Consider the following 18,593-nt stretch of genomic DNA (forward strand, 5'->3'; position numbering starts at 1 on the left):
GGGCCTCCCTGGGGGCTAAGTTGGGCTGAGCCTCTGCCCCCACCTGAGATGCAGTCATCTCTTTTTCTGTCCTTCCTAGATCCTGAAAGATATGTGTGAAGTGAAGCAGGTTCTGTTCAAGACTTCTTCAGACACCTCCTCCCTTGGCCTCCCAGAGTTGAAACATGTAGCCACAGAATCCCAAGAAAATAAAGCTCCAGGGAGGAAAAAGAAACGAGCTCTGGCCAGCAATGTCAGCTTCTTCTCTGGCCGCTCCCCTATTGAAGAAGCCCCCTGAAGTTGGACTCATCTCTGCCCCAGTCTGGCTTGTAAGATGCCTCTGGTTGCAGCCAGTGGAGGTTTTTTAATGACTCCTCTAGATTTCACGTTTCTTGCTGTTGATAAAAGGGACAGCATGTTACTGGAGAGGAAGGGATTGTTTTGGCTCTCAGTCCTCACTCTCTAGCTCTCCAGTCCCAGATTACTGATTGCTCTCTCCTCTCTAGAAGGGTGCTAAGTCGCCTGCTGAAGACAGAGCTAGCTGATCTCCTGCTGACTCTTTGGGAATCAATTCCCAGCACGGTCTAGCTCTTCCTGATTTGCCAACAGTTCAGGCTGCCTCCCAGGGCTGTCTTATCTCTAGGCTCTCTCAGCTTCATGACAGAGCCTGACCTGGGTGGGATACCTGACACCCATCTTTCAACCCACCTCAGGACGGGGCTCTCCATGGTGCTGAGGTAAATGAAATCTTTAAGGTGTTAATGTTTTTTTTAAAAGAAATAAAGCTTAGTGCTTCTATTGTTTGGAAAGATCCTTCCGTGCTATACTTTCAACCCGTGTTCCTCTGCCCCTGGGAACACCAGGCAAGTAGCCAGGTCCCTCTGCCTTGTCATGGCCCCTGTTCCCCGAGGGCCATATGGAGCAGAACATCACGTCTTCACGTCACTCTGCTACCTCAGGAAATTGGAAGAAAACTAGCAAGGCCAATGGCTCGATCTCCACTGTAAAGCCTGCCCAGCCTCTAGATTTACGAGGAAGGGACATATTTACTAGGTATCCCCATGCACCTGCCACTGTTTTATTTGAAGTCACAAAGTAAGTGAGTAATAGAGCTAGAACTTGAACCCAGGTCTAACACCAAAGCTTCGTGTGTTATTAGAGTCGCAGTGGTGGCAATCCCTACAGCCCTGCATCCTGACTTCCTACATGAGCATGGGTGTGGGGCCACACTGCTGCCTGCTTTCTCCTTTGAAAGGGGAGCAGAGGGGTGTGGCTTACTCTTTACTGAGCATCAGAATTCTCCATCTCTGCTTAAAACTGCAAAGGGGGCCAGCCCTAAAATGCCAAACACGGGTTGCTGACTGGCCTTACAGCCTTTTGAAGAGTTTTCAAGGCCTGGGCCTCTCATATTCATGCATTCTGAATCCCAGCCTTCCCCTCCCCTCCCCCACTCTCCCAGTAAAAGCTTCCAGAGCACCCTCCAGAACTCAGCACATGAAAGCCCAGACTCCTTTAAAATCCACCAGAGGCAAGCAAAGGAAACTGAAGGACGACCTGCTGGGAATGAAGCCTGCAAGAGGACTTAACTGCCCTGCAGCCCTCCCTGGCCTTCTGCCAGCAGGCAGCCCTACTTCTCTGCATTTTAATGTTCAGGAAGCTAGAGAGCCTCTTCCATTGCTAACTAGAGGCCCTGGATACAATGGGAAGGCAGCGAGGGAGGAGGGCTGTCTCTTGGCATAAGAGTGCCAGTCGTCTCTCCCAAACCCAGTGTGTGTGGGAGGATGGGTAAGCCAGCTATCACAAGAGAGGCATCCTTTCCCACCAACACTGCATTAACCCACGGGCTTTGAGCCATCACATCATAGAGGGAAGGTCAGTCCCACCCAGAGCCCTACATTTTCGAGCTGAGCTAACTACAAGTGCTAGCCAGCGCTGTCTGCTGATGGTGTAGTAACAGTACTTTTGTACGTTGTGGACAAAAAAGGGCCACATAGTAAACCTGACAATCTCAAGGGAGGCCTGCATGGTGGCCTTACAGACTCAGAGACCTACAGTAACCACACCGGATGGTCTGAACATAAAAATTCCTAACTAAAACCAGTTTATGGAGGGAGTCACATTCTAGGCCTGTATATCTTTGACATAGTTCAGTCTTTACCCTAAGTGAGGCGGTATATTGTCTTTTTGCATCTAAGATAACATACCCTTGGAATGTCAGAGTAATCTCATCCAGATCCTTCAGGGCACACCAGAACAGAGACTATGAACCCTTCATTGTTATCTTGTTGCCTAAATACCATCTCTATGTGTTGTAAATGCTAACTATCTTATACCCACCAATGTAAAAGATGTCTGAGTCTCTCCATTTCACTCTTTATCCAATCTTAGAGATTTTCCTTCTTTTCTTTCTCCTGACCCCTTAATCTACCACCAATGGATTTCATGTAACCCTCCTTAAGTCTCCTCCTTTGATTGTAGTATATAAACCAGGCTGTGAAAGTGCCATTCTCTGGAGCATCTTCTCAACCCCTTCAGATTTTGCTTCCCAACAATTGTCCGTTTGGCTCAAATAAACTCATAAAAATTATCTACAGGTTTGAACGTTTCTTACATCAACAATGTGTTCATCTTTCACAATCCAGTGACCCCCGACACTCCTCAAATGATTCTTGGAAGGATACTTCAGATGCCTTGGAGATAAAGCAGCTGGAATAATGCGAGTCTCGGCCATCCTGAATGAGCATATACTGTCTGGGGTGATGGATGGGAAGGGTAGGGGCCACAAAGCCCATGGGGACCTCTGGCCTAGAAACAGGGTGATCTGCTGTCCAGATACAGGGAAGTAACTTGCAATTCTATTCTCTCTTCTTGGTGCATTTTGCAAAAGTGGAAGTAGACTCCCAAGAGGGAAGGGAGGCTGATGAACGAAGGCTGTCCTCCCATGAAGCTTGAGACCAAATGCTGGACTCCCCCACACACACCCCTTCCCAGGGGGCAGGCTGGGCCCCTTCTTTGGCAAGTTGCAAAGTTGTATAGTTCACCTCCCCCCAGCTTCCCTGCCGCCTGCCAGTGCCCTTAGCCCCCGCCTCCCAGAGGCAGGACAAAGCCCTGGCAGTGAGTGAGGGGAGCAGGAGGAGGGACAGAGGGACCGGGAAGGCTGCACAAAAGAATTCCTCACCCCAAGGCGGCAGCGGCAGCGAGTAAAGAAGCAGATCTGCTCTCCCTCCCATCTTCCCACTCTGAAGGCACAAGCCAGAGAGCAGCTGCGGGCCTTGGGAGAGGACCCACACAGCCTCCTGTAGGTGGCAACAGTGCCACCTGTTTGACTGGTGGGGCTGAGCGGTGGACTGAAAGAGAGGAGGCAGACAACTCAGAGAGGATCTGGGAAGCAGTCCAGTGCAGAGCTGAGAGCAGAGCTGCCGCTGAGAAAAGGTGCGAGGGTTGGGAAGGCTGGGGGCTACGGGCGGGAGCAGTGGGCAGAGGCTGGCTCCAACCAGCAGGGATTGGGCAGCACCCCTGCTCAGCTTCCTTGGGGGTTTTCAGGCTGCTCAGACCTGACCCCATCTTCTAGACAGCTCCTGGAGGGAGGTGGGGCTCTGGCAGGCAGTGCCTGGAGTATGGGGCCTGAGCGGGGGCAGGAGGTGCTGATGGAGCCCAGGGCAGGCTTCCGTAACCCAGTCCCAGGGTGGGAAGAGGCAGAGCCTCCCTCTGGGATGACTTTTTCCTGGAAGGCAGCTCAGAAAGCAGAGAGGTTTCCTTCCCCCAGTCTCAGGCCCCCACCCCTCCACAGCCTACCCTAACCTCCTTCCCAAGGCAAGCATACTGTAAGGAGGGCAGTTTCAGGAGTAGTTACACCCTCCCTCCTTTCAGGGGCCCAGCCACTGTGCACCCCTCTAAGACTCCACAGCCTCAGGAGAGCCCGAATGACAAGGGGTTGTGTCCCATAAACCACACGTACTTTGGGCGTATTTAGGAGCTCCTGTACACACCCAAAGTCATCAGCAAACCCGTTTGTACTGCCAGCCACTAGTACACACGCACAGACAAGTGCTGACACAAATCGCAGCCCTTCTTTGGAGAATCACTATCACACACCCAGCCTAGTTTGCGATCAGTTAAGCCAGCTCAGTCTCAGCCTGACTCAAATGGACAAGGAACAGGGATCGCCAGTCCCAAGACAACCACACCCCCATGCCTTTGGCCTGTATTTGTTGCACTTTCACCTAAGGGACCTCAGAGGGTGGGGCCCTGAAAAGGAAGAAGTGGAGCCTAGGTTACCGATTTGGCGGGGGAGGGGGGGGTGAGACGGGGCAAGAGGCCTTGGGTTTTCCAGGTGTGCGGACAGGAAAAGAGCCCCTTAACAAATCTAGAAGTGACCCAGACTGCCCGTTCCCCTGGCTTCCTGTTATTGGCCGCGCCCCCTGGCCCCTGGAAGGTGGAGACAGAAGATCTTTCAGTCAGGGCTTTGTGATGTGTGTAATCTGTATCCATAGTAACTGGCCCACTAGCTAGGCCTCCCTTCAGCCCCAGGTCAGAACTGGAACTTCAGCCTCAAGTTACTCCTGATTCCTGGGGCTGCCCGAAACTTGGTTAAATCTGCCTCAACTTGTTGAATTGAGTTTGCCCCACCCCAGGCAGTTTCTCCTGTTAAATGGACACACTGGTAAGTAGGAGAGATTGCGTGTTCATCCAGAAGGCCAACAGAGCGGATGTCCCAAGTGTCCCAGACTGACCCAGATTAAAGGGAAAGACCCTGGAGATTGTCGTCCTTTGCTCACCTCCTCATTCATTCTGGCACACGGGGCCTGCTCCATGACCTCCATTGCTGGGCAGCAGCCCAGGCCTTTGCTTCTCCGTCAGGCTCCTCAGATACACTGGGAGGAAGGCTGGGATCTGCCTTCACGGGGTCCCTGATGGCAGAGTATCTCTTCTCCCAGGCCCTCACCATGGCCAAGTGCCCCAACTGCTGCTCCGCCTGGGCCCGATGCGTCCACTGCCTGTATAGCTGCCACTGGAGGAAGTACCCCAAAGAGAGGCTGAAAACAAGCCAGGTGGAGTAGGGATGGGGGCACCTGAAGTCCAAGGCAGAGGCCTCGTGAAGGGGAGAAGGAGGCTAAGGATGCCACTATGCTCAGAGGCAGCTGGGGGTGGAGGGGAGGGGCTTTCTCTCCCCAGGAAGAAAATCTCTCTCAAATATGGAAAAAGCTGCTGGCAAAGCAAAGCAGCCCAACACCTGGCAGGAAGTCCTTTGAGCTGCCACCCATTGGGGACTTTGAGCTGAAAGCGGGAATCGGCTGTGAGCTTCTCTCCTGCTCCTTTACAGTGTGAATATATGTGGTTTGGCCTGCTCTTCTTCACTGTCCTCCTCTCCTTGGGCTGGCTGTACATCGGGCTCATCCTTCTCAATGACCTGCACAACTTCAATGAGTGTGTCATGGACCCCCTGCCTCAGCAAACATGTCAACCTATTCCCCACCCTGGACCCCTGGGTGCTCCGTCATCCCCAGCCCTGCCCATCTCTCCTGCTGCCCAACATCCTTAGAAGACCCCCTCCACAAAGGCTCCCCAGTCCTTGAAGTCCCTGGCCCTGTGAAAGGCTGCCTCTCACTACCTGGTAGTCCTCCTTCTGGGTCCACCCACCCCAACTTCCCTCGGGCCCCTGCTAATACCCCTTCCTGCACTCGGGTGCCACCCTCTCCCCTCCCACAGATTCCTGTTCCGCCACTGGGGACATTGGATGGACTGGTCCTTGGCACTTATGCTTTTTGTCTCTCTACTGGTCACATATGCATCCCTGCTATTGGTGGGTATAGGGGGACACTTGCCTAGCCCCCGCCTCGGCTCTTCCTTCTGGTTTAGCTCTACCCTGCCCCACTGTGAGGAGGGAAGAAGGGAGGAGTCAGCCTGGGAAGCCCACCTCAGTGGTCCACCTCTTCTGGCGCCTCATTACTTCCAACACCCTCTACCCCCAGCTCCTGGCTGTGTTCCTGTGGTTCTGTGGCCAGCCTCTACACCTGCACAGTGTCCACAAGGTAGAGTGGGAATGGGAGTGAGCAGGAAAAGGGGCTCCTGGGCCCAGCATTTGGTTGGCTATTGGTCAAAAACCTCACTATTCTAACTCACTATTCAAGACCTGAAGCCCAGTAGATATTTGTTAACTGAAAGAAGGAAAGTAGAGGAGTCAGAGGAAGAGAATGGTTCTGTTTTCATAGAATGAGGAACAGCCCAGGTAGCCTATTCATCCCGGGTCCCTCAGGTGCTGCTGCTCCTCATTGTGCTTCTTGTGCTCGCTGGCCTTGTGGTACTGGACGTCCAATGGCAGGAGGAGTGGCTCAGCTTACGTCTGTCACTGTGGGTGAGTGGCTGATATCCACTCCCTGGTTGGGAGCCTGGGCCTGTGGCCACCCCCAGGACCTATCTTGCTTCCTGGTCCTCCAAAACTGCAAGTAGCTCTAAATTCTAAAAGTCAGGTCCTCAGAGGAGAAAGGGAGGACAGAGCCCTCTCACCATCTCTCCTCCATAGGCGACAGCCCCGTTCCTTCACATTGGAGCTGTTGCTTTCATCACCATCCTGGCCTGGCCTGTGGCTGATAGCTTCTACCATATCCGCAAAAGAGGTGCCAACTCTACCCCCATACACAGCCTCCTGCTGCCTGATTCCCTGCACCTGCGCTCTGCTTTCTGCCCCCAGAGCTTGCCCACTGCCCTTTCTCCACAGCTGGTCCCCCACTCCTCACAGGTCACAAGATTATGATGCTGTTCATGTATTTTACAATTGTACTGGCCATCTACCTGGCCCCTCTATGTATCTCCTCAACGTGTATCATGGAAACCAGAGACTTATCCCCCAAGCCTGGGCTGGTTGGACACCGAGGGGCCCCCATGGTGAGTATGGGCAGAATGCTGGCAAGTCAGGGAGGGTCTGCAGTGGCTAGGCCTGTGGGTTCCCAGGCTCCTACCCTTCCCGTGGACCTCCTCACCAATTCCCTCTTCCAGATGGCCCCCGAGAATACCCTGATGTCCCTACGGAAGACAGCAGAATGTGGAGCTGATGTGTTTGAGACTGACGTGATGGTCAGGTGAGGGAAGCTGGGGGCTAACAGACACAACAGGGGAGCTCAGAAAATAAGAGCAGCCCCAGAGCTTGGCCCTCTGACATCCCTTGTGCCTTCAGCTCGGATGGGATCCCTTTCCTCATGCATGATGAGCACCTAAGCAGAACCACAGACGTGGCCTCTGTGTTCCCAAACCGAATCACCGCCCACAGCAGCGACTTCTCCTGGGCTGAACTGAAGAAACTCAATGCCGGAGCCTGGTTCCTAGAGGTGAGGGCAGCATCCTGGAAGAGATAGCCATCTGCAGGGGCCATTGGGCCAGAGTTCATTCATTGATAAGCATGTGTGAGTGCTGTGCTGGGCAATGAGTATACAGTCTTTGCCCTCAGGTCATAACCTCCTAGTATAAATGAGAGCTTGGCCAACAGGCTATCAGAATATGAAACCTAGAGCGATAACAGCATCATTACTGAGTAGAGAGGTCACTGTTTGCAGAGTGTGTTTGGGGGAGGGTAAGGCGTAGTTTCACAGGAGAGGACACTTGAGCAGTTTTAAGATGGACAAGGCAGGAAATGGGAATTCTAGTCAGAGGCAAGAGCATGGGTAAAGCCCGGAAGTATGAAGAAGTGTTTCCAAGGAACACAAAGTGGCTGGCACCAGGAGATAAGAGCAGTGGGAGGGGAGACTGGAAAGGGGAGCAAATGCTAGGCCTAGGTGTGTGGACTCAATCCTGCAGGTGATGGAATACATTGCAAAGGATACTTAGTTTTTTCAGTTCCTCTTTTCCTGATTATGAAAGTAATAGATGTTCCTTGTAAAAAAGTAAAAGTCGGATAAATAACTTAAAAATTGAAAACTCTCTCATAATCCAATCCCCCTGAGATAGTCACTGTTAAAAGTTGGGTACATATTCTATATATACACATGTATACATACATACAGATATATGCACGCGCGCGCGCGCGCACACACACACACACACACACACACACACACACACATATATATATATATATATATATATATATATATATATATATATATTTCATTTTGCACGAATTGGACCACTTCACATATTCTTTTGCAACTTTCTCCCCCCCGCTCCCCCCATTTAACTATATGTTTATATATCAGAGTGTTAAGAACAAGGGATATCTGGGTTGAATCCTGGTTTTACCACTTCCTAGCCTTGTGAGCCTGGGCTACATTCCTTAGTCTCTCTGAGCTTCATTTTTCTCATCTGTGAAATGGGAATAATAAGCGTACCTTGTGGGATTATTGGAAGGATTAAATAAATTAATATACATAAAGTACTTCTTTTATCTCACATTTATTTTTGTATTCATTTATTTGCTCTTGTAAATATGGGCATATTTGTCCTTATTTTACACAATGAGTAATATTTATTATGACTATGCTCCAATTTCCTGCTGGTGACAAATCCACCCAATAATCACTTATCTGGAAGTCTTTTTATGCACCATTATTTTTTTTTTATTAGGACTCTAAAAATGTGAAAGTATGTATGTATTAAGAGACCATGTGTATTATCACTTAACTTTTTTATTGAGTTTATTGGGTGACATTGGTTACTAAAATTATAGAGGTTTCAGATGTACAGTTCTATAATACACCATCTGGATATTGTATTGTGTGTTCATCATCCTAAGTCAAGTTTCCTTCCATCACCATTTATCCTCCCTTTGCCGTCTTCTACCTTCCCCCACCCCCCTTTCTCTCTTATAATCATCACATCGTTGTCTGTGTCTATGAGTTTTTGTTGGTGTTTTTTAAAAAATATTTTTATTGATTTTTAGAAAGAGAGGAAGGGAGAGGGAGTGAGATAGAAACATCAATTATGAGAGAAAATCATCATCAATCAGCTGCCTCCCATGCCCTGACCAGGAATCCAACTGGTGACCTCTTGGTTCATGGGTTGACACTCAACCACTGAGCAACACTGTCCAGGCATTTTTTTTGTTGTTTTTTGTTTGTTTGTTTTTTGCTTGATGCTTTCACTTTTTTTCACCCAGTCCTGCAACCCCCATCCACTCTGTGACCTGTCAGTCTGTCCTCTATTAGTGTGTTGTTGGTCTATTTTATTCATTAGACTCTACATATAAGTGAAATAATATGGTACTTGTCTTTCTCTGACTGGCTTATTTCACTTAGCTCTCTAGGTCCATCCATGTTGTTGCAAAAGTAAGATTTCTTTTTCTTTTTTATTTTTTTATGGCTGAGCAGTTTTCCATTGTGTAAATGTATAACTGCTTTTTTATCCACTCAGCTATTGATAGGCTCTTAACTATTGTAAATAATGCTGAAATGAATATAGGAGTGCATATATTCTTTTAAATTAGTGTTTTGGGTTTCTTCAGGTATATTCCTGGAAGTGGAATTGCTGGGTCATAAGGCAATTCCATTTTTAATATTTTGAGGAAACTCCATACTGCTTTCTACAGTAGCTGTACCAGTCTGCATTCCCACCAGCAGTGTACTAGGGTTCCCTTTTCTCCACATCTCTGCAAGCACTTGTTTGTTGATTTATTGATGGTAGGCATTGTGAGGTGATATCTCATTGTGGTTTTAATTTGCATCTGTCTGATGATTAGTGACCTTGAACATTTTTCATGTCTATTGGCCATCTGTATGTCCTCTTTGGAGAAGTGTCTATTCTGGTCCTTTGCCCATTTTTAATTGGATTATTTGTCTTCCTTTTGTTGAGTTGTATAAGTTCTTTATATATTTTGGAAATTAGCCCCTTATCAGATGTATCATTGGCAAATATGTTCTCTCATCTGGTGAGCTGTATTTTTCTTTTTGTTAATGGTTTCCTTTGCTGCAAAAACCTTTTTAGTTCGATGCAGTCCTATTTATTTATTTTTCTTTTGTTTCCCTTGCCAGAGGCGATATATTAGAAAAAATATTGCTAAGAGCAATGTCCAGGATTTTACTGCTATGTTTTCTTCTAAGGGTTTTATATTTCCAAGAAGCAATGGAAAAAATATCTTCAGGTGTGGATTTCATTTCAATCTTTAATCTATTTTCAATCTTTAATCTATTTTCAGTTTATTCTTAAGTGTAGTATAAAATGATAGTCTAGTTTCTTCCTTCCTTCCTTCCTTCCTTCCTTCCTTCCTTCCTTCCTTCCTTCCTTCCTTCCTTCCTTTCTTCCTTCTTTTCTCTTTCTTTCTCTTTCTTACTTTCTTTCTGTCTTTCTTTTTTGCACCTATATGTCCAATTTTCCCAACACTTTTATTGAGTAGGCTATCTTTATCCCATTGTATGTTTTTGTCTCCTTTGTCAAAGAATAATTGATCATAAAAGCATGAGTTTATTTCTGGGCTCCCTATTCAGTTCCATTGATCTACATGCCTGTCACTGCCATGCTGTTTTGATTACTGTGACCTTGTAGTATAGTTTGATATCAGGTAGTATGATACCTACAACTTTTTCTTTAAAAAAATATATTTTATTGATTTTAGAGAGGAAGGGAGAGGGAGAGAGATAGAAACATCAATGATGAGAGAGAATCATTGATTGGCTGCCCCCTGCACGAGCCCACAACCCAGTCATGTGCCCTTGGCTGGAATCGAACCTGGGACTCTTCAGTCCAGAGGTCGATGCTCTGTCCATTGAGCCAAACCAGCTAGGGCTACAACTTTGTTTTTCTTTCTCAAGATTGCTGTGGCTATTTGGGGTATTTTGTGGTTCCATATAAATTTTTGGAATATTGTTCTAGTTCTGTGAAATAAGCCATTGGAATATTTTTAAAGTATATTTTTATTGATTTCAGAGAAGGAGGGAGGGAGAGAGAGAGAGAGAGAGAGAGAGAGAGAGAGAGAGAGAGAGAGAGAGGACATTAATGATGTGAGAGGATAATTGATTGGCTGCCTCCTGCACACCCCACAATCTGTGCATGTGCCCTGACCAGGAATTGAACCATGACCTCCTGGTTCATAGGTCGATAGTCAACCACTGAGCCATGCTGGCATTGGAATCTTGATAGGAAAGGTATTGATTCTATAGATTGCTTTGGGTAGCATGGACATTTTAATGATGTTAATTCTTTCTATCCATGAGCATGATATATGCTTTCACTTGTTTATATCTTCTTCAGTTCTTTCTTCAGTGTGTTATAATTTTCCAAGTACAGGTCTTTTATATCCTTGGTTAAACTTATTCCTAGGTAGTTTATTTTGGATGCAATTGTAAATGGAATCTTTTCTAGTTTCCCTTTTGTTGTTATTGTTGTTAATCCACACCTGAAGATATTTTTTCCATTGCTTCTTTTAGAGAGTGGAAGAGAGGAAAGGAGGAAGAGGGAGAGAGAAACATTGATATGTTATTTTTTTATATATATTTTATTGATTTTTTACAGAGAGGAAGAGAGAGGGATAGAGAGTTAGAAACATCGATGAGAGAGAATCATCGATCAGCTGCCTCTTGCACATCTCCTACTGGGGATGCGCCTGCAGCCAATGTACATGCCCTTGACCGGAATCAAACCTGGGACCTTTCAGTCCGCAGGCCGACGCTTTGTCCACTGAGCCAAACCGGTTTCGGGGAGAAACATTGATATGTGAAAGACACATTGATTGGTTGCTTCCTGCACACACCTGACCAGGGCCAGAAATTAAACCTGCAACGCTGGTAGGTGCCCTTGACTGGGAATTGAACCAGAGATCCTTCAGTATGCAGGCTTATGCTCTAACCACTAAGCAAAACTAACCATGGCAAGTTTCCCTTTCTGATAGTTCATTGTTAGTATATAAAAATGCAACCAATTTCTGAATATTTTGTATCCTACTTTACTGAATTAGTTTATCAGTACTAGAAGATTTTTAGTGGAATATTTAGGGTTTTCTATATACAATATCATGTCATCTGTAAAAAAAAAAAAGAGTTTTGCTACCTCCTTTCTAATTTGGATGCCTTTTATTTCCTCTTCTTGTCTGATCTCTGTGGCTAGCACTTCCAGTACTATGTTGAACAGGAGTGGTGAAAGTGGACATCCCTGTCTTGTTCCTGTTCTTAGGGGAAATGGATTTAGTTTTTGCACATTGAGTATGATGTTGGCTGTAGGTTTGTCATATATGGTCTTTATTATGTTGAGATATGTTACTTCTATTTCCACTTTGAGGAAAGTTTTTATCTCAAATGGGTGCTGGGTTTTACCAAATTCTTTTTCTGAGTCTATTAATATGATCATGTGCTTTTTATCCTCTATTTTGTTTATGTGGCATTTCACATTCATTGATTTGTGAATATGGTACGAAACTTGCATCCCCAGAATAAATCCCACTTGATCATAGTGTCTGATCTTTTTAATGTATTGTGGAATCTGGTTGTTAATATTTTGTTAGGGATTTTAGCATCTATGTTTATCAGGGATATTGGCTTATACTTTTCTTTCTTTGTAGTGTCTTTATCTGGTTTGGGGGATAATGCTGGCTTCATAAAATGAGCTTGGGCCCATCATTATTTTTTTTAAAATATATTTTATTGATTTTGTACAGAGAGGAAGGGAGAGAGATAGAGAGTTAGAAACATCGATGAGAGAGAGTCATCGATCAGCTGCCTCCTGCACACCCCCTACTGGGGATATGCCCGCAACTAAGGTACATGCCCTTGACCGGAATCGAACCCGGGACCCTTCAGTCCCCAAGCTGACGCTCTATCCATTGAGTCAAACCGGTTTCGGCTCACCATTATTTTTTATTTCTTTTTAAAAATCCTCACCTTAAGATGTTTTTTAAAAATTGATTTTAGAGAGAGGAAGGGAGAGAGAAATAAACATTGATGTGATGTGAGAGAGAAACATCAAGAGGCTGCCTCCCATATGTGCCCCAACTGGAGATCAAACCTATAACCTAAATATATGCTCTGACCAGGAATTGAACTGCAACCTGTTTGGTACACCACAACCTTTTGGTACACTAGATGATGCTCCAACCAATCAAGACACCAGCCATGACCAACATTATTTTTGAAGGATATTTTCAATGGATATAAAATTCATCAATGATATTTTCCCTATAGCTTTAAATATGTCATACTTGACATATTTATTAAATTCAAGAAATCAGTAATAATTTTTACCTATTTTTTGCCATGTTCTTGTTGCTTTTGTGGAAATGTGGATATATGGAAGTTCTTACTATGACATTCCAAAGTGCTTCTTGTCTACCTAATCTTGCAACATTCAAAGAGGAAATTTTGAGGAGCCTCCTAGACAGGGTCTGTTGCATAAAGTACTTCTAACACTACCTGGTACATAGTAAATACTTAATAAGTGCTAGGTAGCTTGCTTTTTCCATGTCAGTGATTAGGAGGTAATTTGTTGATTACAAAAGGAGGAGAGGAGAGTGAGTCAGGTTTGGAATAGCCTCTAGGAGAAATGGGAAAGAGAGTATACCAAGGACAAGTAAACAGATGGCTAAGTGGCATCAAAGAGAAAAACAGGACTGCAGTGCTAGAAGTCCACATAGTGTGCTTTGCCCACTAGGGGCAATTGTAAAATTGAATCAAAATTTAGGATCTGTTGAACAGGTAGGTTAAGAAAGCTGTTGATGGTGCTGTGAAAGAGTAGTTCAAGCTGTGGAGGGACCATGGGAAGGGGATGTAGGTGTAGCCAGAAAGCTGCTGATATTAGGAGAAAACCAAGGGGTCACAATCCCAGAGATCTTCATGAAACCAAAGAGAAAGTGTAGTGGGAGAGAGGAAATTAGGAAACTGGGAAGGTAGGAGGGTGGATTAACAGATTAAGGCATTGGAAAGTCTGGAAATGGCCATAGTTTGAGGAAAGAAAGACGCTGGCAATGATGTAGGCAGAAGCTGGACCCCAAGTCAGGGAATAAGTGAGATAATGGGGATGGAGGGATGACCCAGAGGCTTCTGCTGGTCTTGAAATAAATTTTCTATTCTTATAGAGACCACCCTTCTTGGAGGCCACACAGCTATCGGGCCTTGATCGGAAAGAGGCTGAGAATCAGACAGTACCAACATTGGAAGAGTTATTGAAGGAAGCTGCAGCCCTCAACCTTTCCATTATGTTTGATTTACGCCGCCCACCACGAAACCACACATACTATGACACTTACGTGAACCTGACATTGGAGACTGTGCTGAATTCAAGGGTCCCTCAAGCCACGGTGATATTGCCAGGATCCCAAGTGCCCCTCACTACCCCACACTGCCTTCCCTAGGCCATGGTGACAATCTTGAGCTGTCCCTGCCCCAGGGCCCCACCCAGCTCATTTACCCCATTCTGTGGTCAACCCTTTCTGCTCTGCCCTGCCCCTGGAATTCCCAGGCCTTCCCCAGCTTCACATCCATCTTCCCTGAACCACAGGTCCTTTGGCTCCCGGATGAAGATCGTGCTAATGTCAAACAACGGGCACCCAGAATGCGCCAGATATATGGACAGCTTGGAGTCAACAACACTGAGAGGCCCTTGTTTCTCAACCTCCCCTATCAATACCTACCACAGTTGGATATGAAGTAAGTGCCAGAGGAAAGGAGCTGAGGGTATCACATGCAGCTTAATGGTGGGGAAGAGTCAATGCGGGGAGGGCAAAGACCATTCATTCATTCATCCATTCACCCATACAACAAATATTTATCAAATGCTTACTGTATGTCAGGCACTATTTATTGCAGTCTTTGGGCATACAAGCGAAAGAAAAACAATAAACCATTGAGCAAAATATATGCATATTGAACACTGTTACATGATATAAAGGTGAAAAAATGGGGAGGTGTAATAGAGCAATTGGAGTTGGGAAGGAGGGGTTTGGGAAGGGCCACATTAGGAAGAATGGTTAAAGAAGTGGTGCCTAGGCTGAGACCTGATGCATCACAGGAGTGAACAATGAGAAGAGCTGCAGAAGAGCAGGAACAGCGGCCTAATGAGCAAGGTGGGGGTGAGGTTGGAGAGGTAGGCAGGGAACAAATTGGATAGAACCTTGTAGGTCCAGAGAAGGGTTTTAGCTTTCATTCTACACCAAGAAGATAAGTGCTAGAGAGGCTGAATGCAAGGGAGAGAAGTGATAGAGTCACTGATGTGAGCTAGGCCCCCAAAACTGACCCATCCAGTAAACATGATCAACCTCAATACATTCAGCTGCCAAGATCTCTTCTAATGTTCTTCTGGTCAGATAAGGGGGGAAATGTGAACTGAATGATAGATAGCCCAGTTATGATAGATATTTCAAAGACCTTTCCTCAAGTTGTCACCATGGAGGGAGACAACATTGGGATGGCCCTCACTTTAGTCTTGTCCTGGTCAGCACTGACCGCTGATCACATTTCCAAAACATGTGAATTGGTAATGAATACACCAATGATGAAATCAAGGCCCTGAAATGTCTAAACATTCTGAGATGATAGGCCAAAGATGAAATGTAACAAAGATAGAAGTAAAAACCTATTTGGGGCCCAAAAGAAGCTCAGTTGCCCAAAGACAAGATAGGAGACACTGGCATCAGCAGAAATGTGTGCAGAAGACCAGGGCTTTGATTGAACACTGTGCATAATGCTGCACATCATATTGCTGAAACTAACCTGACCCTGGGCTGCCTTCATACAGGCATAGTTCCAAGAAGGCAAGAAGAGTTTTGTTCTACTCAAAGCTTGTGCAAGGCACCTAGATATCATGTGCAGATGCAGACCCCATACTTTGAAAGGAACATTGATAAACTGGAGTAAGATTAAGTTAAATGGGTTTGTATAGTGAAGGATATGATAAGCCAGGGTCCAAGCCCCAGCTAAAAGGACAGTGATTGTTGGGTCTAAAAAAGAGAAGACTCAGGGGGACATGGTCAATGTTCCTCAGACCACTGAAGGGCTGTCATGGGACAAAAAGGAGAGGTACATTTGTGTGACCCCCAGAGAGCAAAATTTGGAATCCACCAAAAGACAGTTTAGCTATGCAAAGAAAATCACTTTTGGTCAGGGGCTGACAAGCAAAGGTTGAACTGGTGGCTCCTTTGCAGTGACACTGTAGATTCAAGCCAGACAGGAGCTGCCTCCCATGCCTTGTGCCCCACGGTTCTGGATGTCACCTGTTTCTTTTTTGCCTCCATAGGGCACTGCATGAGGATAATGTCTCAGTGAACCTATTTGTCGTGAACAAGCCCTGGCTCTTCTCCATACTCTGGTGTGCAGGTGTTGATTCGGTCACTACCAATGACTGCCAGCTGCTGCAGCAGATGCGTGACCCCATCTGGCTTATTGTGAGGACTCTATGACTGTCACCCTTTTCCTATTTCCCCTTCCCTGATTCTCCTTAACCCTGTCCCTCTCTTCCTTTCTCCCCATATACTACCTTTTGGGCTCTGGTCACCAACTGGGGCCTTTTTAAAATTCTCACAGCCCCCTAAAACCTACCTATTGGTATGGCTCTTCATTGATTCTGTCTCCGCCCTGCTGATTTTGTGGCTGTTCCTCCTCCGTGGGTGAGTGTTTTGTGCATTAGCTTTCTGGATCTTTATTCTCTCCAGTGTCCTAGTGATGGGACTGATTCAGACTCCTGCTGCCTGGAGTTTGGGGTTGGGTTTGTTTTGTTCCTTTGAGATTCTTAGACCCTTCCTTGGACACCAAATTGGTTTGAACCTGGGAAAAGCAGTTTGGGGGAACCCAGGTTCAAAAGGTCATGCTTAAAGGTGGCTGAACTCACCATGGGAAGCTTTTCTCCCTGTAGGAGATGTGCTGAGAAGAGAGAGATAACAGGTAAGAACTTTCTTCCTTCGCCTCATTTTTCTTTTCCACTAGCATTCCCATTACTCACTCTTGCCATGTCCCCCTCCTCTCTCCAGGCTTAGAAACAACCGTGCTGCTGACCAGGATCAACAATTTCACAATGGAGTGAATACCCTGCTCTAGGCCCCCACCAGCCAGAGTCTGAGGCCTGTCTACATCTGTCAACAGCAAGAAAGGGAGCATGGCTACAGTGGAATGTCGGGGGGCGGGGGGTGAGGGTGGTGAACTTTGAACTATGAGGGAAATGGTAGATATGCCCCAAGCATCTATGGAATCCTTTTCCCTTTGGGTTTTGACCTAAAGTAGTGGTGGAAGACAGTAAATCATGAGAAATTTCTCCCAAAATAAAACATTCTAGAACAGGGGAAATTGCCAAGAAAATGTTTCAGACTTGTGTGCGCATGTTCTTGTGTAGAAGGCACAGGGTGTGTTAGGGATGGAACAGCTTGGAATAGTGACTGAAGGAGAGATGAAAACGGCCTTCCTGGAGAACCCACCCCAGTCCACAGCAATTTAGCTGCTTTCCTGCGTAGAGGCTGAGGGCTGAAGAGCCCATCTAACCATGTAGTTCTATGCCTATGGGTGGCTTTTTATTGCGTACAACCTTTTTCTTCAGGACACGTTGGTTCGTGTTTCTTGTCTGTTAATTCTTTTCTGAATGAATTTAATTTCCATTTGTCTACAGTCTTATCTTTTCAGCACCGGTGCTAGGGGGATGTATGTGACGTGACAATGAGGGGTCGTCATGAGGAGATGTATGGGTTGGAGGTGGGAGGAGGACCACTTGAGGCAATGAAGGATTGCAAGAGGGGAGTGAGGGAGCCACTGCCAAGGGAGGGGGTCAGGTGGCCCAAGGAGCACAGTACAGAGTTGTTTTGTAGCTCCACCTTGTGGTCACCTTCCCCAAGAGGAGGGCTGCGTCGGGCATGACGTGTGCTGAATGACACTTGTTTCCCCTGCCAGCGGGGGACCTGTGTCCTTGACTCCAAACCCTGAGGGCATAGTCCTATTTCCACACGTTTTCGCTTATCTGGGCTAGGCGCAGGGTCTGGGTCCCCGGCCTGCCTTTCCCTCGAAGAGCAAGTTTCCACTGTGTTTTCTGCTTGTGAGTTCTCAGGTGACTAGCGCGGAGCTGGCCTAGGATAAGCAGTCTGATAGAAGGGGGTGGGACTAAGGCAAAAAGATGAAAATGATGGGCTCTATGGCTGACTCTTCGGTCCCCCACGGCACCAACATTCGCCCCAATTTGTGTCTCCACACGAAGCCAAATCGAATTGAAGCTTTGGCAAGGGAGGTTCGGTTCTCCATTCCTCCCCTCTATCCAGACTGGAACCTGGGAGCGCACTAGCACCTTGAGACAAGCCCCTACTGGGTCGCAAGGAAGCCCCTGGAACTACATTTCCCAGATTTCCCAGCCACTTCCGGCCTCAGATTTAGATTAGGAAGAATTTGAATTTTTGTTCCCACCCCCACTCCTCCCAGACCTTGTCCCTTCCCCTCTCACCGCCCCGCCCCTACATACACACTCACTCAGGCAGCCGTGTGCGCCCACGTACCTGGCTGGCAGCTGGCGCGGTGGGCAGGGCGAGGCGAGCTCCGCGCCGGCAGCCACAGGCACCACGGGAGCGTGCGCCGCGGCTGTTGCAGTCCCGGTCCTTTCGGGTCCAGGCCTCCTGCTACCCAGCAGATCTCCTTCACACAGTACCTTTCTGGGCTGCATATCCTTCCTTAGTTTTGCCTGTTCCCGATCCCGCCCCTCAATCAGGCCGACTGCCGCCTCAGCTCTGGGGCGCCAAG

General features: G+C 46.9%; 2 protein-coding genes across 15 annotated transcripts in view; both read left to right on the plus strand.

Annotated features, from left to right (window-relative positions):
- The window catches only part of KIF4A (kinesin family member 4A), a 143,095-nt gene extending 140,532 nt beyond the window's left edge, over positions 1-2,563 (plus strand). The window contains exon 31 of the mRNA XM_084869809.1: positions 80-2,563. Within this exon, the coding sequence (XP_084725935.1) occupies positions 80-277 (198 nt within the window). The 3' untranslated portion in view covers positions 278-2,563. The remainder of the gene's footprint in view (positions 1-79) is intronic.
- Positions 2,564-2,929: 366 nt separating this feature from the next.
- Positions 2,930-17,474, plus strand: GDPD2 (glycerophosphodiester phosphodiesterase domain containing 2). 14 transcript variants are annotated; one of them, XM_084869641.1, is made up of 16 exons: positions 2,965-3,411; positions 4,504-4,642; positions 4,917-5,030; positions 5,303-5,406; positions 5,689-5,782; positions 5,952-6,011; positions 6,236-6,334; positions 6,503-6,596; positions 6,719-6,864; positions 6,976-7,058; positions 7,154-7,304; positions 13,967-14,188; positions 14,389-14,537; positions 16,123-16,270; positions 16,410-16,492; positions 16,738-17,474. In XM_084869641.1, the coding sequence occupies exons 2-16, from the start codon at positions 4,631-4,633 to the stop codon at positions 16,856-16,858; spliced, it is 1,680 nt and encodes a 559-aa protein (XP_084725767.1). In that variant the 5' UTR covers positions 2,965-3,411; positions 4,504-4,630; the 3' UTR covers positions 16,859-17,474. The 14 variants fall into 14 exon arrangements, with proteins under 14 accessions (XP_084725756.1, XP_084725766.1, XP_084725765.1 ...); XM_084869642.1 differs by lacking the exon at positions 4,504-4,642 and having other exon boundaries at positions 2,966-3,411; positions 16,738-16,766; positions 16,853-17,474; XM_084869639.1 differs by lacking the exon at positions 6,503-6,596 and having other exon boundaries at positions 2,963-3,411; positions 5,689-6,011; positions 16,738-16,766; positions 16,853-17,474.
- The last annotated feature ends 1,119 nt before the right edge of the window (positions 17,475-18,593 follow it).

The sequence above is a fragment of the Pipistrellus hanaki genome (assembly GCF_964339955.1).
Source record: "Pipistrellus hanaki genome assembly, chromosome: X".
Taxonomy (NCBI): domain Eukaryota; kingdom Metazoa; phylum Chordata; class Mammalia; order Chiroptera; family Vespertilionidae; genus Pipistrellus; species Pipistrellus hanaki.

Excerpts from the sequence above, each read along its gene's own strand:
- GDPD2 (XM_084869630.1), top strand. Across the intron at positions 7,059-7,153 it reads GAGACTGACGTGATGGTCAG|CTCGGATGGGATCCCTTTCC; the intron begins GTGAGGGAAGCT and ends TTGTGCCTTCAG. Across the intron at positions 14,189-14,388 it reads CAAGGGTCCCTCAAGCCACG|GTCCTTTGGCTCCCGGATGA; the intron begins GTGATATTGCCA and ends CCTGAACCACAG.